Below are 27,913 nucleotides of genomic sequence, written 5' to 3'. Positions count from 1 at the left end.
TAGTGCACAATGATTTGCTTTACCTGGTAAATTTCAAGCTCATTGGTATACCCACTGTGCATGCTGAGTCCATCTGTTGGTCGTACAATAATGTTTCATTTGGTCCACTTTCTGCCTTGTGCATTCTGCACGTGAATTCAGAATTGCAACCAAAGATCACTGATTCCTAGTTTTATTAGGCAATCACAACGAGCACCTACAGAGAGAGATCAGGGTGCCCACGTAAAGTGCATAACTACGCATCAATACAAGAGCATCCATTTCTAATAATACTGGCAGTCTTTTGTTATAAATTCCTGATTCACTTTTGACTGCAAAGGATGCCAAGAAAAAAAAATGGAAAAGAATTCATCGCCATTTAAATTGAACAGCCAATTCGTTGATTCACCTCAATCATGCCTGAATCTAGCATTGTCCTCGACTGTTATCCTCATGAGGTTTTATGTGAAATTGTCAATTATGCTGGTGTCAAAAATCTTTTTCAACTTCTTGATGACTCATTCTTGAATCTGAATGGAAGCGTTAAACGAGCTGTCAATAAAGCCATTCGAGAAATTCTGAGTTATGACTACAACAATAAAGGGACGGCTGATTTCAAGAATGCAGATGAGGTGAAAAGATTTGATAATCACTGTGTGAATGAAAAGTTAGATGTGGTGTTGAATTTATGCTATGATGTGCAAACTGCTAGGGACTTAAGGGAGCTCCAAGACGTATTAACAACTTTCCAACCTAGTGACAAGACCATGTTGCAATTGCGCATTGATTTTTCAGAATGCTACTGTAGTTTATATAAAGTATATAACAAATTCCTCTTTTTCATAAAATCAAACAAAGTAATAAATAAAATCAAGAAAAAAACAAAGTTTTGCAACCTTTTTTTTTTTTCTTTTCTTTTAATCTATCTGCTTTAATGAATTGTGACCGAGGAAACTTTGAAAATCCTTTGAATATAAAATGCCTTCTTCTCCCACACTGCCCTTTAGGCAGTGAGGTGAGTAATGGGAAAAGTTTATACTCCCCGCCAACACGAAGACATTGATGCTGAGTCCTTTTACCTCTCAGCTCGTCACCAGTAAGGGCGACTCCTATTGTTCCACTCTGCCTCTACCTATCCACCTTTTCAATACATCACCATTTAAGTCCGCCAAAACCTTACAATGCGTACCGATAGCAAAAGGAAAAAAAAAACCGGCGACATCAGAAAGCATTCTGCCTCCCGAACATGGACATAAACAATGTGCAAAACATACGGGAAAAAACCCACAGGATGAATACAGGGTATCCAAACTGCGAATAAAAAAAACCCAGGTGGTTTGGTTAAACACTCCTTTAACCAGAAACTCCTACCAACTTCAACCAAAAACTCCTACCAACTTCAACCAATAACACCTACCAGCTTCCACCAATAACACCTACCAACTTCAACCATAAACACCTACCAGCTTTGATCCGTTGACACATCTCTCTGGTACATGAATAGCAACTAACTGCTCTATGATTGCCTTCAATATTGAACGCATACGGCAGAAGCCGTATGCTAATTAGTCTTGTGTATGGTTTGGCTGAAGAAGAAAAGAAAAAGGGAAAACTGAAACCAAAAATCGAGGATATTTTCATCTCCTTTTATATTCTTTTTAGAACAGTTGAAAATAAAATAAATTGTACAATGAATAATGATAAAGTTACCAAAGGGGAGAGATTTCGGGCTGTGTTTTTGTTAGCTTTCTTCGTTTATAAGGTGAAAATTTGTTGGGTGAAATTTTATCACTTCTTCTCGTATCTGCAGTAAAGGCTAGTCTTTAGAGGAAGGTATTGCCGATTCAAAAATGAGGAAAGTGGTAATAACCATTTACAGTAATGCTTTTAAGGTTTGTTGGGTTACATCCTCGAGTATCGTATCTGTAGTAAAGGCTAATTTTACATGAAAGTATTGCCGATTTCAACAGATAAAGGGGAAATTAATAATGATTATTTAAAATTGCTTTTAAGGTTTGCTGGGATCAGCCTGTAAAGCGGCTAATATTTCACTAGTAATTTACAAATTGTAGGGCGTAAGAGTAATGTACAACTGTGTTGCATTCCGTACTCTTCTTTTCATACGTTTGCTAATTGTTTTACCTTAGTGCTAGTTGCTTGTTTTCACGCCTCTAATGCTACCCCCATTCTTTGCTATTGTGTTCATTGACGTCATTGTAATTGCATTTCCCGTGAAAATTTGTATTTGTCGCCCATTTTTTGTGTATGAACCCTTTGTAACTATACTAAAAATCTAATTTGTTTTTTGTTTTGTACAAAACTTTAATTTTTCAACTCATCTTTACTCAATAAGCAAAGCTGTTACTTGATACAAGTCGGAAGCAGTACAATAATAAAGATTGAGTTCAAGTAGCTTAAAAGTATTCCTATAAGGTCTCCGTTGTATACCAATCAAAAATGTTTACGAAGTGACTTTTATATATATATAAAACAGAGCCAAATATATTGAAATACTGAGCCAATGTATGTTTAGAATTGCTTTTGTTTGCAAATCCCTTATTGTTGTGGTTTTGTTGGTTTACCTATTGTTTGTTTTGTGTTTTGGTGTTTTCGTATCTTAAGATTTCCTGTTTTGGTTAGCATGAATAACACAAAACATAACAAGGCAACACATGCATAATTATCCACGACTAGTTGCTTTATTTTGTGTTTGGTGGGGAATGGACTGGTATTTGCCACGGCATACTTTCTTTTGAATGTTTCCATTTAAAAGTGCAGGATGTTCTGTTTGCATCCGACGGTACCAAATACAATTCTGTCAAACAGGCACCATGGAGGAAGCAAGTTGAAACAAAAGATTTTGAAGAGAAATATGTTAAGCAATTGGTAATCACGGCAGACATGGGCTCGCTAGAAATACGACCATTACGACTGACTGATTTCTGTTTGGTTCCCGATTTTCAGAATTGTATGATTGCGAGAGTGTATTACTTGAAGATTGACGTGAGATTGCAAAGTGGGGAAAAGTTGTCATTAAGAGTTCCTGTAGTATTACAAAGAAGTGTATAATCTATGAAGTAGTAAGAAATTTGGAACAACTATCTAGTGGGAGACATACCAACAACTAGGAGAAGAGGATATGTTGAGCTTGATTGAGAATACAAGAGATGTGATTGATGGTTACTACTAGGATTGCAGATAATAAGATACAACAAGACTATGAAATGAAAGAGACAACGCACCTATGGTGGAGAAAGTACATAAGTATATAGTAATCTATGGGGTAGTGACTATCTTCTCAGTTCCAAGAACAAATTGAAACAATGATCTGGAAACTTCTGGCACATTGTATGGAACTATGTGACTGGCGTTGTAGATATTCACTAAAGTCAAGTTTCTATCTTGTAAAACCCACCCAGCTGGCTCAGTTCCAAATTCCCAATCAATTTTGTTATCTGGATCAGAAAAGCCTTGTTCACCATTCCAAGTCATATTTGAGACATAATCCAAAACACCATCGGTGTTACAAATGATATCGTTTGCTCCATTGAACAACACGATTGGAATCTGTTCAAGAAGTGCTGGTAAAAGCGTCTTTGCTGGGGCAGAGTGTGATGCAACAAATGACGAACTCACGTTGTCATTACATTCCAGCCAAGGAATTTTGTGATCAACATTCAAATCCTGCATTACTTTTGCCTCTTTTAAAAAATTTGCCAAATAGTTCCTGTCTGGACTTGGATAGCTACTTCCACAATCTTCATCACGTAACTTGTAGTTGTACACGTTAAGGCACAGATCCTCTGACAGCGAATTACCCAGCGTGGCATCAAGAAGTATGTTGAGGATACTATCACATGCAGGTGCATCGTTAATGTTTCCGTCATTGGAAGCACTTCCATTAACAACAGCTTCACATTCAGCTTGAGCTTGAAGTAAATCTGGCCAAGCTTCGTTATCATCATCAATAAGATCGTGTTCTTTAAAGAATGGAATGTATGATAAACTTTGTTCATTTGGAGCAACCCATCCATTACCAATCAACAAACCTTTCAAATTGTAGTCCGTCTTTTCAAGAATGGCTGTAGCAATGTATGGAATATATTGGCCACCATACGATTCACCCGCAATGTACAAGTCATTGTCAACATCCTCGGGGAACACTTCAAAATACTTTTCCAAAAATCCTAAAAAGTTTGTTTGTACTTGGTCAAGCTCGGATAACAAAGGGCCATCACTAAAGCCAACTTTATTTGGTTGATCCAAGTACACCATATCAGTAACCGTATGCCAAGAGCCATTATTGATAACAACCTTCTCATCCTTGTCGACCCTAAAAGGTCCGTTTTCTAATAAAGCACCATCAAGTGAGGAGCAACCAGGTCCTCCATTAAGCCAAAAGGTGGTTCTATTCTTATTCTCTGACGACTTTTTGGAATCAACAACTTTCCAAAAGAAATATTCGGTATTGTTTTCAGGGAAAATTTCCAATTGACCAGCATACATAATTGGTTTGGTGTAGTTGGATGGTAATTTGTCCCATCCTGGCAAATTTGTCACCAAGAACTCTTTTGCATCATCTGAATCACTTCCTTTGTAGGGTAAAGCGAAAGCTAACGCCAAATTTAAAGCTAATGCTGAGAATAACATCTTTGCTGGTTTGAAAATTGGATAAGGAGCAGCAGCAGCAGCAGCAGCAGCAACGTGCCCTATTTATAGTCATCTCTGCAACCACGGCGTTTTTCTATTTTTTTCCTAACTTGATGCCGTCCTATTGTTTGAAAACAATAAGCGTTGTCACACGACGGTTGACTCATTCCAAATCGGCTGAGTTGTTACCAATTGTGATGTGTTTGGCTTTTTTTTTTGCCTCACACACACACTGTTGGAGAGTAACTAAAGAAAAATTTTCAAATGTCCAATCCATTGTCTTTACCGAAACGGCGAATTCGCTTGTGTTTTATGACGTCAGGAAATAGAAATTTTTCGAGAGTTTGCTAATTTTAGAATACAATTTTTGTGTAAGACATGTGCGGAGATTAAAAATTGATTGATCATCGGCATAAAACGGATAATTACGCATTCAATTATATGTGGCGAAGTAATCTGTCAATGGAAACAAAAAAAGAAATTCAAAGTGATGGCCTTGCATAAAAACAATCTCAGGCATTCACTCGACTAAACAATCACATCGCAAAGGCTATGGCATCATGGCATAGCTGGTCATAGTCGGATACCTTAAAGAAGTTAAACTGTCTCGCAACTTCACCTCAACTAATAAAAGTGAGCTAACCCGACCTACCAAGTTGTCAATGTATACAAAGTAAACATGTCGAAGCCCCAGCAGAGCAATTTGCGGTTTTTCATAATCATTAAAGCAACAGTGACAAAACAGACCGTTGCGGCCTTAAAATGCATTGACATGAAACCGCAGTCAACTTTGAAAGAGATTGTTCAGAGCCAAAACCTACGTATCAGGGGACAAGAATAGTGATTATCGCTGTAACATTAAAGCCATCCAGCATCACTCCAAGCGATGAACTATCACGTCAATTGACGTTGACCTACCCATTTTTATGCTGGCTGTGCTTGGCAAATGAAATCATCCAAGTGGATTGAATAAGGTAACTTAAAGACTTGGTGAAGCATGAAAAACTTATTTATGTGTCGCATTTTTACCCCTGAGATATGTTTTTTTTCAGATTTTCACCCCTTGTTGATACATCACCATGAGACTCAAACTTGACTTGTACCAGTTGGATATCTTGCAGAACGTCTTCTCCTACGTAGAGGTCAAGGAAATCACTCAATTACTCAATGAGCCCTTTTTGCTACACAATTGCAACATAAAAAATGCCATCCACCACACACTTACAAGAGGTTACAGCTACCACCACCAAACCTCAAGGAATTACGGAGTAAATAAAGGCTACCCTGATATGAGAGTTCAAGATCCAAGTTCATTGAGTAGGGAGCAATATGAATTAACAGAGACCTACTGTGTTGAGCAGCAGATACAAACCACATCCAAGATCTCCTACGGACTTTGTCATATGGTTGACCTTCTTGATTTACTTGAGTTGATAAGGGCCTTACAACCGAGTGATACTGTGCCACTAGTATTTGAGTTGGACTTTGGTTACGCGTTTAAACTTGATATGAACAAGTTTATGGAGCTTTTTGAACACATTAGCGATCGGATTGTCATGTTGACTATGAAATTCCAAAGGCTTCAGGAATTGGATGGAGACGTTACATTCAAGAATCTTGAAGTATTTAATAGTCACTTGTGCCGTGTTTCTTCGTTCAATTGTCCGAAGATGAAGAAACTTCTGTTCAATGTGTTAGATGGTTATGATGTATGTTCACTCCCTACTGTACAGATGCTCAGACTTGTCTGCTCTGGCTGGTTAAGTGAAGATACTGTGGAATCGTCCAATATTATTGAGGGGTCACGTAACATAAAGATACAAGGAGAATATAAGAAGGATATCGATGAGGCTTTAATAAAAAGCATTATAAAGTATGCCGATGCAGGAACTACTATTGATTGCCTCAAGAGACTAGACGAAAATGTATTTGAGTTGTTGGTCAAGGCCGTTAAAGAAGAGCGTTGCATTTTGAGGTCGATATTTATTGAACGCCCGATTTCCCAGTTGGAGGTTTATCCCTGTTATTCATTAGAGCTTTGTAATGTCAGAAATTTGTCTGTGTTAATGAAGTTGCCATCAACGTTGAAAGTGCTCAAAGTTTCCCTACCTTATGTTGGCACACTTGAAGTGAATGATCTATTGGACTTGCTTCCTATAGGTTTGGAAACATTAAAGATACTGGATGATTACCGTATGACGTGTGATGGGTTCTTGGATCTTTCTAGATTTCATCTGTTGAGAAAACTCATTTTATTAGTGAGCTTTATGGATTATGTGAAAGAAACACACTTGCCTGATTCGGTAGAGGAATTGTACCTTACATGTCATGCATTTACAATTTGTGAGGTAAAATTTCCAGAACGTTTGAAAAGTATGAAATTAACAGGTGTTTATGGTCCTCGTGGTACACGCGCTAATCTTAACGGAGTGCAATTTCCTTCAACTTTGAAACAAGTTGAGCTATGGAACAATAGAATTGTGGCCATTGACCTATCCAATGTGGAGAGACTTGAGAAGTTGACGTTGTACAGAACCGAATTTGAAGGTTTGAAGTTGCCAGATGTTGATGCATTGAGCTTTGAGTATTGTGAAAAGGTACCTGAATCTTACTGTGGCGGAGCTGAGCAGTATTTGTGCTTCAGGGGATGCAATCTTGAGAAAATGAAGTTGAAGCTTGGATTTTGTTTAAAATATTTGGTCTTATCCAACTGCAACTTGTCCAAGTTTGATGTTGATCTACCAGATTGTTTGGAAGAGATTGACTTGTCTCATAACAACTTGACTGAGTTTCCAGTTCAGCTTTCCAACTTGACTAACTTGCGTTTATTGCATGTTGCAGATAACAGAATTCACAATGGTTGTATTGAATTTCAGACTTGCTCAATTGAAGCGTTGGATCTTTCCTGCAATTCGATTGAGGAGATTAAGTTGACTTTTCCAGGCCCCACAAAACTAATGTACCTTGCCTTGCATGGTAATAAGATAAGAGAGATTTCTGATGAATCAATTGGCAGTCATCCCAGGTTGTTTCATGTTGAGTTGGATAAATCTAAAGCTTTTAAAGGCTATTCTAAGGTGAAGTTGCCAAATGCAACTGCCCAAAAGTATTTTGAGGAGTGGGAAATCAGTGGTCCAATGAGGAGGGAGTAGTACTAAGTATAGTTGTATAATCATGTTTTTGTGTTTTTTCTCTATCGCCAAAAAAAACAACGCATCTACCAATTATGTCGAGAATATCACTGGACCAATACCAAAATGACATCCTATGTGAGATAGTGCTGATCGCTGGTATTCCAAACCTTACCAAGCTCCTAGATAGCGCATTCCTTCAAAATAATGGCAACATTCAGCAAGCAATAAATAACGTGATCACCAAGAAGTCCATCTACAAGTACGACAATGCAACCATGCCCTTCTCCCATAGGGAATTTCTGATAATTTTCATGAGACGCAGAGCTGATTTTACCAGTGTCGAGGAGCTTCAAGTATTCGATGATTACTGTGTGGAAAACAAAGTCAAAGTTGAACTCGAGTTATCCTATTTGATGAGAACAATTCTTGATTGGATTGAGTTGGAAAAATTGCTCAAAGGGTTAAAGTCTAGTAGGACTGTGAAGATACGATTAAAAATAGACTTGTCTGAATCAGATTACATCCTTGACTTGGATAGACTTCCGTTGCTACTCGGCCCCATCAAGGAGCGGCTCGTTGCTTTCTCCATTGAACTGGATCCATTTGAAAGCTCAAGGGGTGCAATTGATTTACAATTCTTGAAGGACATTGAGGTTCTAGAGCTCCTTCGATGTGGGATAAAGGGATCCTTTTCACAATATCACAATTTGAAGGAGCTTGAATACATGCCACTGGACACGGAACATCCAATAGATATTCTGAATTTACCACCAACATTGAAAAGGCTACACCTCTATTGGTGTGATCATATCAAAGGGGTTGCCAACAAGTCAACAAAGTTTCCATCGTTGGAGCTGATTGCAGTTTCCTACGAAGGGCCCAAGCTTCCTTCATCTGTCAAAGACATTCTCCAGTTGATGACGTGTAGTAATACGACCAATATTGAACTTTTTGGCTCAAGAGGAGAAGACACAAGTGGAAATGAAGAATTCTTGAAGATTCTACATAAAGAGGCAAAAAAGAAAGGGTTCAAGCTAGATTCATTGAAGATTGATGCCGACTTTGATTCAAAATTACATCTATTGCCTACTAAACGACTTGATCAAAATGGCATGCTCAACGAACATTGGCATCCATCCGAATTACCCTCCACTTTGCAAGAGATGTGTCTTCATGAAATGGAGGTTCTCAGCAGTGAACAGATTATTCAATATTTTCCAACTAGCTTGGTGAGATTAGAGCTATCTTATATAACGGAAATTGATTGGAGCGACTCGGATTTGGACTTTTCAAAATTTACAAACATGAAATCTCTTAAATTGAAAGCCTGCGACATTGGAGACTATATTTATTCCTTCACTTTCCCCGATTCCATTGAGGAGATGAGCATAGACACAAATGGTATAAGATCGATAAACGAAATACAGTTTCCCCAAAAGCTCAAAAGGTTAGAGGTGACCACGCAAGAAATTGAAGAAGTTATTAATCCGCCATTCCCACTTTCGTTAAAAGAGTTGGATTTGTCGTACAATCGTATCAAAAAGATTGACATCACTGCTAACAAATTTGGTGAACCACTTCAGATTGATCTCCTTGATCTTAGAGCTAATAAATCAAAGTTGTCATTCTCAGACTGTAAACTACCGGATACATTGCGGTATCTTTCTATGGGTGATTGTGTTCAAGATGAAGCATTCCATTTCAATGATAACTTTTGTATACTAAAGTTGGATCTGTGTGAATTCAAAAAGCTACAAGGTGTGACTTTCGGGTCTAAATTGAAGTCACTAGAGATACTGGATTGTAAGTTGACTCATTTCAATGCGAACTTACCGGAGTCTCTTGAGGAAATTAATTTATCACGTAATGAACTTGCTGAAGTACCAGTACAGTTATGCTATCTCAAAAACTTGAGAACGATATCCGTGGAAAGTAATGAAATACGGCATGTTTACTTGAACTTCATCTCCTCATCACTTGAGGTCTTTAACGTGAGCAGCAATAAGATTAAAGAAATACAGTTGGCGTTCCCCGAATCAGTTACAAATCTTTTACTGGTTGATTTGAGTGCTAACCGATTGAAAAGGTTCTCGATGGCAATGATTGGTCATAATGGTAAAACCTTGCACAGCAACTTGTACGAATTGGTGTTGTCGGAAAATGAATTTCTCCTAGATAAAGACATCTCGACTTTGCTAACACAGTTACCTAAATCTGTTCAGTTCATGTGGGGAAAAAAGCAAGCGAAGCCGTATCTTGACACCAGCATTTATGCAATCAATGAGCTTCCAAATAGGTTTCTTGCTTATAAGAAGATATTCTCAGGTCCCTATGCGTTCGATCTGGATATGGAATTAGATGAAGATATGGACTCTGATGGGGAGTTGGAGATGGGCTCTGGAGGAGATGAAGATCTTGACATGGACTCAAATGAAGGAGATCATTCAAGTTCAGGGTGATTTTTAGGCTTTTAATTGGATACATGTAACACTCATGGCCTCAGGAGAATATTTTCAAGTCAAGACACATGTTTACGATGAAGCAGATTGAAGCGTCAAGCTGAGAAAGCATGAAAGAGGCAACTATAAGATTGTGAAGAATGAGGAAAGTCTGATCAAAGTCACCAATAGTCATCATCAATTGATCCAGTTAGGTTGCTGCAAAAACAAATCCACCCCTAGTGTCTTTCAAAATGGGAGTGATTTGATGTACATATTGACGATGTCGAAACTGTGATGTTTATTGAGATTACTTTGGTGGTTCATTATTGAATAGCGTATTGAGAGACGGTGTATAGGTTATCCCTGGTGAACGTACAATTTTCAACAAGTTCTTTTCAGCAAATGTATATAGAGTGCATTCCTTGTAATACTTGGACCAGAGATCTGATACATGCTCCTGTATCATACTCTTCGCTATTCAGTTTACTGTAGGCTAACTCTATGTTCGATATTTTGTGCAAGATTCACCCAAAAAATTTGGAAAATCATGTTGCATTCGGAATTTCATTCCGGAAGGGTCCCCGCACATCCTTGCAAGAAGCTACATATTTAATCAAATGAATTTCCGGGAAAATAGTCTACTTTGATGTTACTCTTTTTTATTAACTCATTATGTCATACACTGGTTCTTGCCTCTGTGGTGAAGTTTCATTCAAGCTTATTGGTGAGCCGTCCCGCTCCTTTGTTTGCTATTGTATTGATTGCCGTAAAGGGTCAGGTCATTTGGGTCAATTCATGAGTCAGTATGCCACGGATAAGGTGGAGATTGAAGACAAAAATGGAAACATAGCTGAATACATTGTTGAGAAAACCAAGAGTGGTCATCCAAAGAGAAAACAATTCTGCAAAGGTTGTGGTAGTACTATCCGTACCTTGCCCATGAAGTTTAATGGTGAGGTCAGTATGTTTAGAAGCTCTTTGGTGGATGAGAACTTTGCAAAGTTGGCACCACAAGCGGCCTTGTTTGGAGATGAAAAGGATAAATTCACCGGAGGTGTTAAGTCTGAATACTATTAAGTAGCTAAAAATAAAGCGAAGCTTGTGTATCAATTGTACTCTATATACTCTAAACAAAGTCCATCTTGTTGGAGAGAGTTCCAATTTGGCAAATTTCAACTTCAACTTCGTCATTGTGCTTCAAATACTTTGGTTCCTTCATACCCATAGCAACTCCACTTGGAGTACCAGTCATGATGACAGTACCTTGTTCTAAGGTGGTAGATTGTGAGATGAATGAAATGATCTTGGCAACATTGAATAACAAATCATCAGTACCAGTGTGTTGACGAACTTCACCATTGACTCTGGTTGTTAACTCTAAAGCAGCTGGGTCTGGGATAACTTGAGTGGAAACCAACTGTGGGCCCAATGGAGCGTACTTGTCAAATGACTTGGAGAAACACCATTGAGGAACACCACCAGCGTACTTTGGATCTCTTTGCCAAGTTCTAGCAGAGACATCATTACCAGAAACATAACCAGCAACATAACTCAAAGCATCTGCCTCTTTGATATCCTTGCCTGTTTTACCAATAACAACGCACAATTCTCCTTCATAATCACATTGGTTTTCCTGAGCAATCTTTGGAATTGGAATTGGTTCACCAAAGTCAGCAACAGAGAACCTAGGTTTGTAGAAGATCGATGGGTATGGTGGAGGGGTTCTACCACCTTCTTGGATATGCTTCATGTAATTCAATCCAACACATTTGATGATTGGGACGTCATCTTGAGTTAATGGGCCTAACAATTGTTTCACTTCCAACACCTCATCAGTGACAACTGCGTCTTTAAAGATGTCTCCTTTGACAACCTTAGCCTTGATGGTCTTTCCTTGTAAGAATTGTTTACCAACATCATATTCAGCGTCGGTGACAATTGGCTCACCTCTGTAAATTTTGCCGTCGTTGGCGACAAATCTGATTAATCTCTTCCAGGTCATTGTTTTGTTATGTACTTTTAAAAAACTGGATTTGAAAAGAAAACAGGTCAGTCTTAAAAGGAATTCTTTTTCCAAATTGGAATCCCCGTGAGGAGATGTCGGCCATAATGCACAGTCGGAAGTGTTTTCCGATCCTGCATTTAAAAAAAAAGGAAGTCGAAAACGCTCCACATGTTTCGGTGATAAATTCTCTGAAGTGTCAAACCGTAAGCGGGGAAACAACTGCCATGGAAATTGTTCTCCGTTAGTTCAGACATAACCGAAGTACCAATGAATGGGCCCATACCGGAACATGACAAATATAAATATGCCTTGCTTCTCCACTTCAAGTGTACAAAAGGATCCAGAACAATATCCACAGAGAAACAAATAAAACATGTCTGCCGAAAAAGAAACATTCTACAATAACTTGAAACCAGAAAAAATTGAGCCATTATGGACTGTCATGTCTGCTATGGTCCCTCCAGTTCCAGGGCCAAAGTCAATTCCCACTGTTTGGAATTACAAGAAATTGAGACCTTTATTGATTGAATCCGGTAGGTTGGTACCAAACGAGGAGTCTGAAAGAAGAGTGTTGATGTTGATTAACCCAGGCTTGAAGGCACCTCAAACAACTGAGACATTATACGCTGGATTACAGTTGATCAATCCAGGTGAGGTTGCTATAGCCCATAGACATACTGCGTTTGCTTTACGTTTCATCATTGAAGGTCATGGTGGTTTCACAGCAGTTGAAGGTGAGAAAATCTACATGGAAAGAGGTGATGTTATCTTGACACCAAGATGGGACTGGCATGACCATGGAAAGGAAGGTGATGGTCCAATGATTTGGTTGGATGGGCTTGACTTGCCAATATTCCACGCCATTCCTGTCAATTTTGCTGAACATTACAAGGAAAAAAGCTATCCGTCCAAAGCTGTTGCTGAATCTAAAATCAAGTTCCCATGGAAGGTGACTCAAGACTATCTCGACTCTGCTAAAGGTGACTATGCTATCTTCGACTATAAAACTCATGAAGGAGGCCCATTGTCATCCATTCTCACCGCTCAAGCTGAAAGAGTTAATGCTGCAAAGTCCAGTCCATGGCGTCAAGAAAGTGCTTCATTTGTTTACCATGTTTACGAAGGTACTGGTTACGTTGTTATTGAAGATGATGGAAAGGAGACGATCTTGAGATGGGAAGGCAAGGACACTTTTTGTATTCCCTCTTGGAAGAAGTTTAAACTTGTCAATGATGGTAAAGAGACTGCTTATCTCTTTTCATTCAATGATTCCCCATTACTTAAGAACTTAGCTATCCATAGATCAAAATAGTTTAATAATAAGTACCCTAGATTATATCATGTGTAAAGTGTAACCTTAGATGAATTGCTAGTCGGTGTAGACACAAAGCGTAGAAGTGGTTACTTTTATAGACCTTACACATTAGTATTCACCATTGATTTTATACATTATACTGTGTTGACTAACCAGAGCCATCACTAATCTACTTAACACGTCTAGCGCCGATAACATGAGCCAACACAGTTGGAACCCATGCAAACAAAAGAACAAGACCACACATTAACCCAGCAGATCCTGCAAAGTTGAGGTTTTCGAACATGTGTGGGAAATAGAAAGGTCCCAAGAAACCATAGATGGATCTGACAAGGTTGATGTATAAGCCAATATCACCAGCCCTTTGTGGAGCACTGTCAATAGCAAAGGTGGTGATGACAGTTGCGACGATGTTGTTACCAGCAGCAGCAATACCAGCACCAATTATGGGCTTTATAGACCAGTGACCAGGTGTAGCTTTGAATAAGTAGATACCCCATACAAGAAGACCCACAATGACTAATATGTATCCACCATAACTGACCCATAATCTGTCAACAATGACTCTTTGACCATCTCTTTTTGCAGCACTCCTCTTCATCCACCAATCAGAAAGTGGACCAGCAAGAATTTCACCGATAGCAGAGCCAACTATGAGGGAAATATATTGAAGAGACATTTGTTGTGCATCAAGGTGGAATAAGGGAACCATGACTTGTGGCATCTCGACAACCAAGACAATATTTGCATAACCGAAGGTGACAGAAGCAGCAATGACAGCAATGGTGATGTTGAAATTTGCAGCTTGCTTCAACGGTCTAAAAAACATTTTCCAGGAGAACGGTTTAGCAGATTTGAATCCCATCACTTTGAGTAAGCCCTTCGATGGATTAGCATAAACTGTTTCTCTTGCAAATATCCACAACACGAATTGGGCGAAGTTCATGATAGCATAGACGAAGAAGATCCATTTAGTACCCGCATGTTTTTGAATAAACCCAGTAAAGAATGGACCAGCTGGAGTACCAATAACCAAAGCCATAGACCACCATCCATTCTTTTTTCCTCTTTCATATGCAAAAGCCAAGTCACCAACAACTGATGAGCCAGAAGCTGTCACAATTGAAACGAACACAGCCACCAAGACTCTAGTAGCCATTTGTTGTCCATAAGTTTTTGCAAATCCACCACCAATATTCAAAGCACAACAAGCCAAAGCACCAAAGATCAAGAATGGTTTCCTCCCATACGCGTTCATTGAAGGAACCCAAAACAAAGGCAATACCCCGAAAACTGCAATCTGAGCAGAGGTAAAGTAAGCAGCAGTTGGAAGATCAACACCATACGCTTCAGCCATAGTTTCAAAAGCAGGAGTTAAACCAGCAGCCATAAACGTTGAGGAGAATGTACCAAATGCTATCAACAATATTTCGTAATTCTTTTGCCAGTCTGGCCAGTTAAGGGGATCTGCTGGGTCTGCTGATGGAAGTGGGTCCAAGTCAACAGTTCCGTGTCTTTGGATGAGATACTCATGGTGATCAGGATCAAGAACGCTGGTTTGTTGGACGTTTTCTTGATGTTCAGTGACTCCCTTCTCAATATCAATAGATTCAGACATAGTTGTTTAGTTAATGTTGTATTTACAATGTGTGGATAAAGGAAACAGCTTCGCTATTTATAGTAGATTGTTTCATTGCCTCAAGTTTACCCCAACTTTACACAACGAGATCACCCACAGCTTTCTGGGGCATACTTCCGGTAACTCAATAGAGCTCTTATCAAACGATATTCTCGTAAACGTTTGCATTCAAAAGAAATTTTAAGGTTTTGCGGATTACAAGTACCGACGATTAGTCACTCCAAATTGAACAATGCAACAAGGAAATGGTTGGTTAAAAAGCAACTCATATTGAACAACTTAGTTGTGTTGTGTTTAGCACCAACAAACTACGTGTCTCACACCCAACCGTTGTTAAAGGATCTGTATTAAGCCTGATCTGAAAGTGGAAGAGAATCTACCGCCTCTTGCTTTAGATCTAAAGTATCCTGTATAAAAAGAGTGGGGAAGTTTATATTCTGCAGTTTTAAACGAATGATTTTCGGTTGCAAAATCCGAACTTCATATTTTTCGGGGACCATCAATCCCTCCTATTACGCACAAAATATTACTGAAATGAGTACCCCACAGCGGGTTATTAGTCCGATGAGTTGAACTAATTAAAAGGAAATGTGCTCCGTTAATCAAAAAGAAATACATGCATACACTAGCGTCAAAATGAGCAGACCCCATGTTACATTTCAGCCCCACACTTTCAAAGTATATAAGCTGGCAAATCCGTCTCATTTTCTCCTCTTTCATTTCAGTCAACAGAGAAAATGGTTTCGTTTAATGTTATTGTATGCGGAGGTGGTTTAGGTGGTCTTGCTGCTGCTATTGGTTTGAAAAGAAAGGGTCATAAAGTCACAATCCTTGAAGGATCTACCACTCTTAGTGAGGTTGGTGCTGGTATTCAAATGCCACCAAACTCTGTCAGAATTCTCAAAGAGTATGGTGTTTTTGATAGATTTGAAAAGTACATCACCAAACCAAAGAGTATCATCTTGAGAAGGTATGACACTGGTGTTGCGTTGTCTACCACTCCGTTGGATCCAGATATGACCAATCTTTATGGCAACCCATACTTGTTGATCCACCGTGCTGATTATCAAAGATTGTTGTATGAAGCTGCACTTGAGCTTGGAATTGAGTACAAAAAAGGTTGCAGAGTTTACGAAGTTGACCAATATAGCGCTACTGTTATATTAGAAAACGGTGAGAGATACTCGGCTTGTGACTTGATTGTTGGTGCTGATGGTATTAGATCCAGAGTTAGAGATACTGCTGTTGTACCCGAAGAGATTGTTCACCCAACTCCATCTTTCAACTGTGCTTTCAGAGCTACTGTTCCAAGGGCAGAGATGATGTCTGATCCAGCTATTGCACACTTGATGACTGATATTAACTCCAATTGCTGGATTGGTTACAGAAGACATGTTATGGCTTACCCTATTAGAAATGGTGAAATGTACAACATTGTCATGTCTCACCCAGGTGAAGCTGCTGCTGGTAAATGGAATGAGCCTGGTGACCTTGATGAAATGAAGGACCAGTTCAAGACTTTTGATCCAGTCGTTCGTCAATTGTTAACTCATGTTAAGAGTACTTTGAAATGGGTGTTGGCTGATTTGCCAAAGTTACCAAGATGGGTTCCCAAAAGTGGCAAGGTTGTTTTGATCGGCGATGCAGCTCATGCTATGTTACCATACTTGGCTCAAGGAGCAGCACAAGCCATTGAGGATGGTGCTACTTTAGCTGCAGTGTTGCAACGCTGTGGTTCCACTGCTGATATACCAAGTGCTCTTCAACAATACGAAAAGAGGAGAAAGAGAAGAGCTGAACAGATACAACTCGGTGGAAGAAGGAACAATGACATGTGGCACTTACCTGATGGTGATGAACAAGAGGAAAGAGATGCATTGATGAAAGCCAAAGACGGACACAGTCCAGATAAATGGGCTGACAAAGAATTCCAAAGATGGTTATTTGGATGGAATGCATTCACTGATGGATATGAGTCTAAGTTATAGGTTTCCTGCGTACGTACTATGTGCCTATGGATCATTACTTGGCTTTGTAAATATCATTTATGTATAGTTTGAGATCAATGTCTTTATTTATATTTTCTAGCACTAAGTAAACACCAAAACACTAGATAAAAATACCATGACCTTCATGTTCTTCATAAGAAGACCGTAATGACACTTAAACTCCTTGCTTGTTTAACTCTTCCTGTCGTGCCGTTTGAAGAAGTTTATGTTTTGTTCAATAGCAAGCCCGTTGATGGGGTTACATCTTTAGTGCTCCAAATCACCAAAGGCATAGATGGTGGTGTCTATCCATAATAATAATCATGTTTCCTTTAATAAGCAGCAGGACGGCATTCATTTCATTGGTTGTTGTATCAAGACTGCTTTAATCCTTCCTTCAAAGAGTCGAATTTGAAGTAGCCTTCCAATTCCGTTACAACAAGACATTAAGACACTTAAATGTATCAATCAAAGCTAGACCTGTTGCATATACCAATCAAATCAAATTGTTTAGCAATTGATGCCTATCTATTTTGAAAGGCAAATCCCCATCTTGAAAATTGCGTCCAACTAAAGGAATTATGTCTCCTAGTGTATTGCTGTCTGATTCTGTACTTGTTGCTGCCGACCAACTCTGAACTAAGTCATCCAACTTTTCTCAAAATTGAGAGAATATACCAACATTCAACAAAGTACTGTTCTTGGATTCCAAAAACTTTATGCAGTGGTGGAGCAGTAGTATTGGGTAATTTGCAATCGCGTTCGTTGTATTCTCTTATCATTTAAGTTATTTGGCGTCTCCAATTGATTAATTTGACAAACTGTAGAAATCTCCCGCCAACATTGTTTGTTCAATCAAGTAGCTCTAAGTGTTTGGCTCAATGTGAATGATATATATTCACCCAGTACTGCTGCCGTTTGATAACAACTTTCACTTGTAGGGTCTTTCAATGGTGATGGTAATAGCATGTTGTATTCACAGTATCATTCTGAATTTGGTTTGTCTAGGGTGTTTCTTGATTTGATGAAAGCAATAATTCCATCAAGATACGACTGATCGATAGCAGTAAGCTCAGCAAAGATAGCAATGTAAGCACCTAGTCATCTGTGCTTAGTACCCAGTCATTGATTCTTTCTTTTCGAAAATCACTATACTGTGTGTTCCTATCCGCAGTACTGTGCCCATCCTAACTGCACCAGACGGTTTTTGAGTGATGTTTGACAGTCCGTTATTGTGAAATCTTTTAGGATCTTCAATTGGTTGTGATCGGGGTTGCTCAGGTGATATCTTTCATGTCTTCTTGATCAAATGTTTACATTTCATCTGATTGGGGGAAGGTGATGGACTCTGACGGTAAGCGCTCCTCTCTCTCTAATAAATTGGACTTCACAGTTGCTAACTTGTATCCTCTGCGTACATGTGAAAATAAATTGTAAAGTAAGTTGCTGATAACTTTTTCGTCGATTCTTCCTTCTTTTCAGTTTACGACAAAACGCGCAAAACAGCAGAGCCACTCCATGTCGAGGATATCACTAGACACATACAATCATGACATCCTATATGAGATAGTGCTGGTTGCTGGTGCTAAAAATCTCACTAAACTCCTCGATAGCACATTCCTACAGTCCAATCCAAACATTCAACAAGCTATAAACAAAGACATCACCAAGAAGCCCATCTACAAGTACGACAATGCAACCACACTATTTGAGTCTGAAGATTACCTGATCGATTCCAATAGGCGTACAACAGATTTTAATACCATTGCGAAGGTTCAAGCTTTTGATGATTATTGCGTGGAAAATAGTATTGCAATTGAATTGGAGTTTGCCTACTTGATGAGAGCAATTCTTGATTGGATTGAGATGGAAAAGTTGCTCAAATGTTTGAAGGCTAGCAAATTTGTGAAAAGACAATTGAAGATAGGCTTAACTGTGTCGGATTACACTCTTGACTTAACCAAACTTCCGTCACTTATTGGCCCTATCAAGGAGCGCTTTATAGGTTTGTCCATTAATCTGTCTCCCACTGGGTCCTCGAAGGGTGCAATTGATTTGGAATATTTACGGGACATTGAGGTTCTACAGTTGAACTTATGTGAGATAAATGGATCCTTCTCTCAGTATCACCATTTAAGAGAGCTTGACTATATGCCACCTGGAACACAAAATTCAATAGATCTCCAGATGCTACCACCAACATTGAAACGTCTACATTTGTACTCTTGTGAACGTATCAAATGTGTTGCCGACAAATCATCAGAGCTTCCCTCGTTGGAGGTGATTGCAGTTACATACAAAGGAACAGAACTTCCTTCATGTGTTAAAGGCATTCTCCGGTTGATGACGTCTAATGGCACCAGTAGTATAGAATACGAAGGTTCGGGATATACAAGTGCTGATGAGGAATTTTTGGAAATCTTATACGAAGAAGCAGATAAAAAAGGGTTTACATTGGATTCGTTGAGCCTAAGTACTAGTTTTGAATTCAAGCTACAACTATTGCCTTCCAGGAGACTTGTACAGATCGGTGTGCCATATGGCCACTGGCACCCCTCAGAACTACCTTCAACTTTAAAAGAGATATATCTTCAAAACATGGAACTTTCCAGTGGTATGATTTTTGAATACTTCCCGAGTAGTTTGGTGAAACTAGAACTAATTGGTTGCGCTGGCATTGACTGGAGCGATTCGGTTTTGGACTTTTCAAAATTTCTGAATTTGAAAACTCTCGCATTGAAAATTTGCAACATTGGAAATTATATTGATTCGTTTACTTTTCCTCATTCCCTTGACGAAATGAACTTGTGTCACAATGGTATAAATTCCATTGATGCGGTTAAATTTCCCAAGAATCTCAAGAAGTTAGCACTAGTTTTAGAGGGTGTTTATGAAATTTGTAAAGCTCCATTTCCACGATCATTAAAGGAGTTGGACCTCACAGGAAATGAATTGAAAAATGTTGATCTTGTGTTTAATAAATTTGGTGAGTTGCTCCAAATTGACCTTCTTGATTTAACAAGAAACGATTTGGTTTTGTCAAAGTGTAAGTTGCCAGACACAGTGCGGTTCCTCGCCGTGGATTGCATACAAGATGAAGCATTTCATTTTGGTGGTAACTTGCGCGTACTAAATTTGAGTTGGGGCGAATTTCAAAAGCAACATGAGATAACGTTGGGGTCCAGTTTAACGTCGTTAGATCTTCTGTGGTGTAAGTTGAAACATTTCAGTATGAAATTACCAGAGTCACTTGAGAAAATTGATCTATCAAGTAATGGGCTTAGTGAGGTACCGGCACAGCTATGCAAACTCAGAAACTTGAAGGCGATAAACATATCTAATAACAAGATAAAGAGTGTTAATTTAAACTTCACCTCATCAGCTCTTGAGGTCTTTAAGATGAACCACAATAAGATTAAGGAGCTACAATTGACATTCCCTGAGGCAGTTACAAATCTTAAACTGGTTGATTTGAGTGCGAATCGATTGAGAAGGTTCTCAATGGCGATGATTGGTCACAATGGCAAAACCTTGCATAACAACCTATATGAGTTAGTATTGTTGGAAAACTACCAGTTACTGGAAGGAGACATCTCAACCTTGCTCGCACAATTGCGAAAATCTACTCATTTGGTTTGGACTAACAGCGTGCACTATAAATCTAGCTACAGTTATGTAGCGAATCAACTTTCAAATAAGTATCTTACTCAGAGGAAGAAACGTTCTAGAAATACTCATGACTCATATTTGGATACGGACTCAGAGAGTGGGTAAGATTGGACATAGGCTAAGAGATATGATAGGGCATGGACTCAAACGGTGAATCAAATCTGAAGATGGGCGGAAGTGAAGTTGACGGCTCAAAATGATTTCCCGAGTGATCAACGAATCGGACATTAGTCTGTAATTAAATCTCTACATGTGCATTATGTCAGTGTGCGCTGGACAGTGGAACCACTGTGTTTCCATGGTATACCAAAAGCTCTCCGTCAATAACAAATTGAGAAAGGGAAGAGTTGAAGAGGCAAGCGCTAGAAAGAATGGTCGTACAGACCGTAATGAGCAAGAGGAAAGAGATGCATTGATGAAAGCTAGAGATGGAGAAAACCCAGATCAATGGTCTGATAGAAAATTCCAACAATGGTTATTTGGATGGAATGCATTCACTGATGGGTATGAGTCTAAGTTATAGGTTCTTGCATGTGCACTCTAGATGTGTGTGGTCATTCCTAGACGACAGAGACCATTCATGTATGTAGTTTAATATCAATGTTTATTCATATCAACAACACTATGTAAACAAAACACTGGATTGAAATCCCATAAGCTTCTTTGCCAATGTTGACGGTCTCCATAAGCAGAGTGTAAAGACACTCTAACGGCTTGGTTACTTCCCTCTTCCTTGTGTGCTGTCTGGAGGGAGTTTGTGTCTTGTTCAATTGCAAGCCCGTTGATGGGGTTGCATCTTTAGTGCTCCAAATCATAAAAGATTTAGATGTTCGTGTCTACCCACCAGTATAGCCATATATACAAACTTGCTTTTTGCGTGGGCGCGCGCCATAGTTAAGCGCTAACAAAAAAAAAACGTGGGCGGTGCATAAATAGCGTGGGCGGTAAGCGTGGGCCATTGCTAATAAGTGCACGAGTTTTCATCGTATCGTCAAAGTTAAGGTCTCTATGAAGAGCTACAGGTATATAGATCATACCTATATGTTAATCTGACAACTTGTCTAACAATTTTTGTTTCTGTTGTGTGTCTATTTTACAGTAGTTAAGGGGTAGTGTAGGTTTTGCCAAAATATAAGAAAACTTAAATATCTCCACGAGCAGACAATTTATGGCAATAAATGTGTATCTACAAGTAGCCATGAGTATATAGACCTTACTGGGATAGTTAGATGAGAGCTTGTAATACAATGTTTTGCTGTTGTGCCATGCTGAATTTATTTTGCAACCAGAGTCGTGTACTTTTGGCGAACAGCGTGGGCGGTTCTCTCTTTTCTTAAGTATGGTCGTGCACTTTTGGCGAACAGCGTGGGCGGTTCTCTCTTTTTTTTAGTATGGTCGTGCACTTTTGGCGAACAGCGTGGGCGGTTCTCTCTTTTCTTAAGTATGGTCGTGCACTTTTGGCGAACAGCGTGGGCGGTTCGCTCTTTTTTTCAGTGTGGTCGTGCATTCTTACTGATAGCTTGAGCCATCTTTTCTCTCTTCTCGGATCCGATAATGCAGAATGACGAATCAGAATGAACGGTTCATCTGAGCCAATCAATTGTACTGTAATCTTTTATACATTCTTCATTTCATTTTTTTGTTGATTCTCAATTCTTTCTCTTCTTTATAACTCCATCCACCGAATATGTTCATCACTTCAAACAAATCATCAGTATAGTTTAATTACCACCCTCAGATTGAACTACCACTAGGTTTTGTTGCACTGGTAATTTCGTTGTATTAAAGAAAAGTACAAATGTACAGATATCTTGACTTAGCAATTCATATGCTTTACTACATCATTCCAAGATAATGTGCTATAAAGGCAGCACTGTTTCATAACATTGTCAGCCAATATTTAGAGAGTTTTTGACCTTGCGAGTTGTGATGAAGAATAGTCAACTCAAGGATTAGTTGGTACTTGTCGTTGTTGGAAATTTACATGATTGGTGTACAAGCAGAGCAGAAGCCCCACACTAGGATCTACTTCGTTTCATTCTTTGCGCATACTACATACACGCGTGATTGGTATTGTCGACAATGCAATTGATTTATATTTTGTCTACCACGTTGTGAACGTTAAAATTGTACAACAGCTGACAAATTTCCTTCCCTAACTGTCAAATGCAAGTTTTTAATTATCGCAAGGTGAACAAATGAAGCAAAGTATTGAGGTAAGAGATATGCTGGCATCTCAACCTGTTTTTCGTTAAAAGTCAAGAATGAGCTTCAATACATTGCAAGTCATGTCGATTCTTTACTTTAGTGAAATTCATATCTCACAACAATTCGAGTAAGTTTATAATTGGAAGACAGGTGGGCAAGTTGGTAATAGGAAGACAAGTGGACATGTTGATAATTGGAAGACAGGTGGGCAAGTTGCCAAATGGAAGACAAGTGGGCATGTTGCCAAGTGGAAGAGAAGTGGGCAAGTTGATAATTGGAGGACAAGTGGACATGTTGATACAAGGTTGACAAGTGGAAGACAGATGGGCAAGTTGATACATGGAAGACAAGTGGGCAAGTGGTCATGTTGACAAGTGTTCATGTTGATACATGGTAGACAAGTGGTCATGTTGATTATTGGATGAGAAGTGGTCATGTTGCCAAGTGGAGGACAAGTGATCATGTTGCCAAGTGGAGGACAAGTGGACAAGCTGTTACATTGGAAGACAAGTGGGCAAGTGGTCATGTTGACATGTGGTCAAGTTGACAAGTGGAAGACAAGTGTGCTGGCTGTTACATTGGAGGACAAGTGGGCAAGTTGCTAGATGGAAGACCAGTGGTCATCTTGATACAAGGTAGACATGTGGTCATGTTGACAAGTGGTAGACAAGTGGACAAGCTGTTACATTGGAAGACAAGTTGCTCAATCGAAGACAAGTGGGCATGTTTCCAAGTGGAAGACAAGTGGGCAAGTTGCCAAATGGAAGACAGTTGGGCAAGCTGTTACACTGATTTTGGTTTTTGCTCTGTTCATGAGCATCAAAGTTTGAGGGTTGAATGACACAAGCTAGAGTATAAGGCAACACAAGTGAATCTATGTCAATTGGATCTATTTCTAGCACTGGTGCTGAGCTGATCCAAACTACACGCTACAAGAATAACAGGAAGTGAACAAGCTGCTTAAGGTTTCTCCTCTACTTGTTGGGTCTCCCTCCAGTGTGCCCCCAATTATGACATATCAACAAACGTGTCGTTCAAGTGTGACCAAAGAACCAGATGATAGAGAGCAATTTTACTTTTCAAATGAAGAAGACAAAACAGTACTTTCACCAGCGTCATTTCTGATCTTTGAGTATCAATTGCTAAAAGAGGTGTCGGCTACCTACTTCTGACGCAGTTGCAACAACTCAAGCAATAAATTGAATACTGAACAGCTTTTTGTTATCACAGCTGCTAGTTACTTTTCAAATCAATCAAATTGTGGGAATGTCTTCAATAGAGTTTGACCATCACCTATTATCAATGACATATGTTCTCGGTCAAGAGTGATTATCTGTTGATGGAAGTTTTTTTCCCAGGACAACTAAATAGTTTTAATACACATAAATTCTTTCTAATCTTTATAATATATTGTCTTTATTGTATTACACTCTTTACAAGCTAAAACTTATAACTACACAGCATTGTCTTTACATGTGGGCTCTATTTGCTTTAATATGCTAGTAGCTATATCGAACAAAGTATCTATTTCATCTATTCTGTATGTTTTCGTTTGTTGTGGTTTCGTCTTATATAATTTTTTTTTTCTCTGTTTGACGCGTTTTGGTGTGGAGAAAAAACATTTACGATTTGACTCACGTCATTACATCAGATCATAAGTTTACCAATACTAGTGATATGAGTCTCTTTGTAGTCTTTGTGTGAAGCTACAGCTGATAGTTCTATGATAATGTACTAATCTAAGGACTTGTTTAATAAAAATGTGATATTATACTGTCCATAATTATTGTATTCTTTAAGCAAAGGATTTACAAACAATATCATCAGTACTTGTCGTATATGCTTTATATTGTGTCTATGTGTAGCTACATGTATATAGATTACAATTATGTATATAACTGAGAAATCGTCTAACAAATATGTCGTCCTGTGTTGTGTATAGTTTACTGATTAAGATCTAAAATTTTGTTTTTCTTTTTTATTTTCGCGCTTGAAATTATTTTTTTTTTTTTTTGCAACACTCCATTTTCAATTTTAAAGCCCTTTCTATATGTGATTATAAGTACTTCAATAGTAGTCATATGAGTCTACTTATACACTCTGTATATAGATATGACTGAGAACTAAACAATGATATACTAAAGTGGCAACTTGTTTAACAAAGTTGTACTGTAAGACTGTGATATCTGCAAATTGAAGACTACAAACACAAGTCAGCCAATTCTTGTTGCATATACTTCATATGGTGTCTATGTGTAGCTACAGGTGTATAAATTATAATTACCTATTTAAGTAAGAGACTGTCTAACAAAGATGTGCCAATGTTTTGGATATAGTTTGCTGATTTAGATCTGAAATTTTCTTCTTCCATTTTTTTTTTCGCAATCAAAATTATTTTTTTTTCGCAACACTTCATTTTCAATTTCAAAGCCCTTTTTACATGTCAATGTAAGTGCATCAATACAAGTCATTTGAGTCTACTTATAGTGTCTGTGAGTACATATGACTGAACTATGAACAATGATGTACTAAACTAGCGACTTGTCTAACAAAGTTGTACAGTTACACTGTCTTACATGCAAATACAGACTACATTGACAAGTCAACGAGTTCTTGTTGTATATACTTCGTATGGTGTCTATAGATAGCTACAGGTGTATAGATTACAATGATATATACACATCGAGACTTGTCTAACAAAGATGTGTTAATGTGCTGTGTCTAATTTGGGAAATGGGATATAAACTTCTTTTTTTTCGCGCTCGAAAATTTTTTTTTCGCAACACTTTGTCTAGAGAACTGATTTTGAAATTCAGTGAGGCATAATTATGGACTATCTACTGTTACATCAAATCAGCACAAGTAAAAAACTGTCATTTACAGATTAATACAAGTCTAATACACATCATTTGATTACGAAATTAAATTATTTTTGAAATTATTTTTTTCTGAACTCAGACAAGCCAGTATAGTCATATAAAAATAGGTTGTGTTTAACAATTTTTTGTGTTGTGTATAATTGTTAGTGTTTACTGGTGTGTTGGTTTTAATTGTTGAAGACTGGTGATTTTTTCTCTTTCGTAAAAGTGAGCGCGAGTTTCCTAAAATGGAAGTTTTTCTTTGCGCGAAATTTTGGGTCGGATACGGAAAAATAATTATTTCCGATGTGGTAGCGCTTACGTAATCAGTACTAGAAACAGAGAGTAATGAAGTGTACAGATTTTTGTACACACAGACACAGTGACGAATATGCTTAATAACAGGTAAAGTATACTCCAGTAGTGTTGATTAAGCTGTATCAATTATTCACAGGAAAATGTGAAGTCAGTAACATTTTTCACTTATATTTATGCAAACTTTGGGTGAACTTTTTGGAAAATTAGCACCTGAGAAGAGAAATAACGAAAGAAGACATTTAAAGTAATGCTAGTGTTTTCATTATTACAAGGGGAGCACAAGAAACATGTCTGTACTTATCAGGAATGTGTAGACTTACTCGTTTGTAAGATATGGGGGGCAAAAGATATTTCCTTTTTGAGATAATGTGCGGCTTTTTTGTATGATGATTACATAAGCAGTGCATTCTTGATTATGTGAGCAGAACAAGTGATACAACAGGAACGAGAGGAGATATGGAGACAGAACACGGGGAAGATTAAAAGAGAGAGTATTGAATTTATTTGATTTAGTTACTTCAGTTTGACACATTAATACAATGTGTGTACAGTAAAATATTAACAGAAACATTATAAAGACAGATATATTTTGAGACAGGTGAGAGGAGACAGTGAGACAAGTTGACAGTAGCTTCATTTACACTACTCAAAGCTACCCACACACTTCTTTCTTTCTCAGAGACGATATTGTGTGAAATGAGTAGGGGCTTTTATTGCTGATGTTCGTGTACTGCATATAAGACACAGTAGTAATACAACACACGTGAGAAGACACACGTGACACACGGACAATAACAGCCGAGAGAGGGTGATTTTAACACCGAGGATGGGAGATTTAAGTACGAGAATAAGGCGATTAAGAGGGAAAAGAGGAGACAAGGAGACACTCTTAAGGAGAGACACAGTGGGATGAGTACTAAGGAGGGATAACACATTATAGTGATTTCTGAAACAAAAGAGAGAGGCACAGAGGAGTAACTAGACACAGGTGACTAGCTTTCAACTCTAGTAGCATCGTATATCATATTTAAATCTATGGGAGACATTGGAGTACAAAGTATTGAGGTTAGGATGTCCAAAGTATTGAGGTTAGGATGTCCAAAGTATTGAGGTTAGGATTGAGGTTAGGATGTTCAAAGTATTGAGGTTAGGATGTCCAAAGTATTGAGGTTAGGATGTCCAAAGTATTGAGGTTAGGATGTCCAAAGTATTGAGGTTAGGATGTCCAAAGTATTGAGGTTAGGATGTCCAAAGTATTGAGGTTAGGATGTCCAAAGTATTGAGGTTAGGATGTCCAAAGTATTGAGGTTAGGATGTCCAAAGTATTGAGGTTAGGATGTCCAAAGTATTGAGGTTAGGATGTCCAAAGTATTGAGGTTAGGATGTCCAAAGTATTGAGGTTAGGATGTCCAAAGTATTGAGGTTAGGATGTCCAAAGTATTGAGGTTAGGATGTCCAAAGTATTGAGGTTAGGATGTCCAAAGTATTGAGGTTAGGATGTCCAAAGTATTGAGGTTAGGATGTCCAAAGTATTGAGGTTAGGAGGATGTCCAAAGTATTGAGGTTAGGATGTCCAAAGTATTGAGGTTAGGATGTCCAAAGTATTGAGGTTAGGATGTCCAAAGTATTGAGGTTAGGATGTCCAAAGTATTGAGGTTAGGATGTCCAAAGTATTGAGGTTAGGATGTCCAAAGTATTGAGGTTAGGAT

The 27,913-nt window shown here is 38.5% G+C and overlaps 10 protein-coding genes across 10 annotated transcripts; 7 read left to right on the top strand and 3 right to left on the bottom strand. All coding sequences in view use genetic code 12, as the record gives it.

Annotated features, from left to right (window-relative positions):
- Positions 1 to 395: 395 nt before the first annotated feature.
- I9W82_002801 (uncharacterized protein) lies at positions 396 to 3,048 on the top strand (the record flags this gene model as incomplete). The annotated part of the gene is made up of 2 exons (XM_067691697.1): positions 396 to 783; positions 2,753 to 3,048. 2 exons carry the CDS (start codon positions 396 to 398, stop codon positions 3,046 to 3,048), a joined length of 684 nt encoding a protein of 227 aa, XP_067548150.1.
- Positions 3,049 to 3,255: 207 nt separating this feature from the next.
- I9W82_002800 (KEX1) lies at positions 3,256 to 5,062 on the bottom strand (the record flags this gene model as incomplete). The annotated part of the gene is made up of 2 exons (XM_067691696.1): positions 3,256 to 4,688; positions 5,008 to 5,062. 2 exons carry the CDS (start codon positions 5,060 to 5,062, stop codon positions 3,256 to 3,258), a joined length of 1,488 nt encoding a protein of 495 aa, XP_067548149.1.
- A 646-nt stretch (positions 5,063 to 5,708) lies between these two features.
- On the top strand, positions 5,709 to 7,781 carry I9W82_002799 (leucine-rich repeat domain-containing protein; the record flags this gene model as incomplete). Its single annotated transcript, XM_067691693.1, has 1 exon — positions 5,709 to 7,781. The coding sequence occupies one exon, from the start codon at positions 5,709 to 5,711 to the stop codon at positions 7,779 to 7,781; it is 2,073 nt and encodes a 690-aa protein (XP_067548148.1).
- Positions 7,782 to 7,855: 74 nt separating this feature from the next.
- I9W82_002798 (leucine-rich repeat domain-containing protein) lies at positions 7,856 to 10,222 on the top strand (the record flags this gene model as incomplete). The annotated part of the gene is made up of 1 exon (XM_067691692.1): positions 7,856 to 10,222. One exon carries the CDS (start codon positions 7,856 to 7,858, stop codon positions 10,220 to 10,222), a length of 2,367 nt encoding a protein of 788 aa, XP_067548147.1.
- Positions 10,223 to 10,876: 654 nt separating this feature from the next.
- On the top strand, positions 10,877 to 11,281 carry I9W82_002797 (GFA family protein; the record flags this gene model as incomplete). The annotated part of the gene is made up of 1 exon (XM_067691691.1): positions 10,877 to 11,281. One exon carries the CDS (start codon positions 10,877 to 10,879, stop codon positions 11,279 to 11,281), a length of 405 nt encoding a protein of 134 aa, XP_067548146.1.
- Positions 11,282 to 11,330: 49 nt separating this feature from the next.
- On the bottom strand, positions 11,331 to 12,206 carry I9W82_002796 (fumarylacetoacetate hydrolase family protein; the record flags this gene model as incomplete). Its single annotated transcript, XM_067691690.1, has 1 exon — positions 11,331 to 12,206. One exon carries the CDS (start codon positions 12,204 to 12,206, stop codon positions 11,331 to 11,333), a length of 876 nt encoding a protein of 291 aa, XP_067548145.1.
- Positions 12,207 to 12,582: 376 nt separating this feature from the next.
- Positions 12,583 to 13,521, top strand: I9W82_002795 (cupin domain-containing protein; the record flags this gene model as incomplete). Its single annotated transcript, XM_067691689.1, has 1 exon — positions 12,583 to 13,521. One exon carries the CDS (start codon positions 12,583 to 12,585, stop codon positions 13,519 to 13,521), a length of 939 nt encoding a protein of 312 aa, XP_067548144.1.
- A 172-nt stretch (positions 13,522 to 13,693) lies between these two features.
- I9W82_002794 (uncharacterized protein) lies at positions 13,694 to 15,142 on the bottom strand (the record flags this gene model as incomplete). Its single annotated transcript, XM_067691688.1, has 1 exon — positions 13,694 to 15,142. The coding sequence occupies one exon, from the start codon at positions 15,140 to 15,142 to the stop codon at positions 13,694 to 13,696; it is 1,449 nt and encodes a 482-aa protein (XP_067548143.1).
- Positions 15,143 to 15,900: 758 nt separating this feature from the next.
- Positions 15,901 to 17,151, top strand: I9W82_002793 (uncharacterized protein; the record flags this gene model as incomplete). The annotated part of the gene is made up of 1 exon (XM_067691687.1): positions 15,901 to 17,151. The coding sequence occupies one exon, from the start codon at positions 15,901 to 15,903 to the stop codon at positions 17,149 to 17,151; it is 1,251 nt and encodes a 416-aa protein (XP_067548142.1).
- A 1,518-nt stretch (positions 17,152 to 18,669) lies between these two features.
- Positions 18,670 to 21,343, top strand: I9W82_002792 (leucine-rich repeat domain-containing protein; the record flags this gene model as incomplete). The annotated part of the gene is made up of 2 exons (XM_067691686.1): positions 18,670 to 20,921; positions 21,157 to 21,343. 2 exons carry the CDS (start codon positions 18,670 to 18,672, stop codon positions 21,341 to 21,343), a joined length of 2,439 nt encoding a protein of 812 aa, XP_067548141.1.
- Between the last annotated feature and the right edge of the window lie 6,570 nt (positions 21,344 to 27,913).

This window comes from Candida metapsilosis (assembly GCF_017655625.1).
Source record: "Candida metapsilosis strain BP57 chromosome Unknown scaffold3, whole genome shotgun sequence".
NCBI classification, from domain to species: Eukaryota; Fungi; Ascomycota; class Pichiomycetes; order Serinales; family Debaryomycetaceae; genus Lodderomyces; species Lodderomyces metapsilosis.
This window is presented reverse-complemented; position numbering and strand designations above follow the sequence as displayed.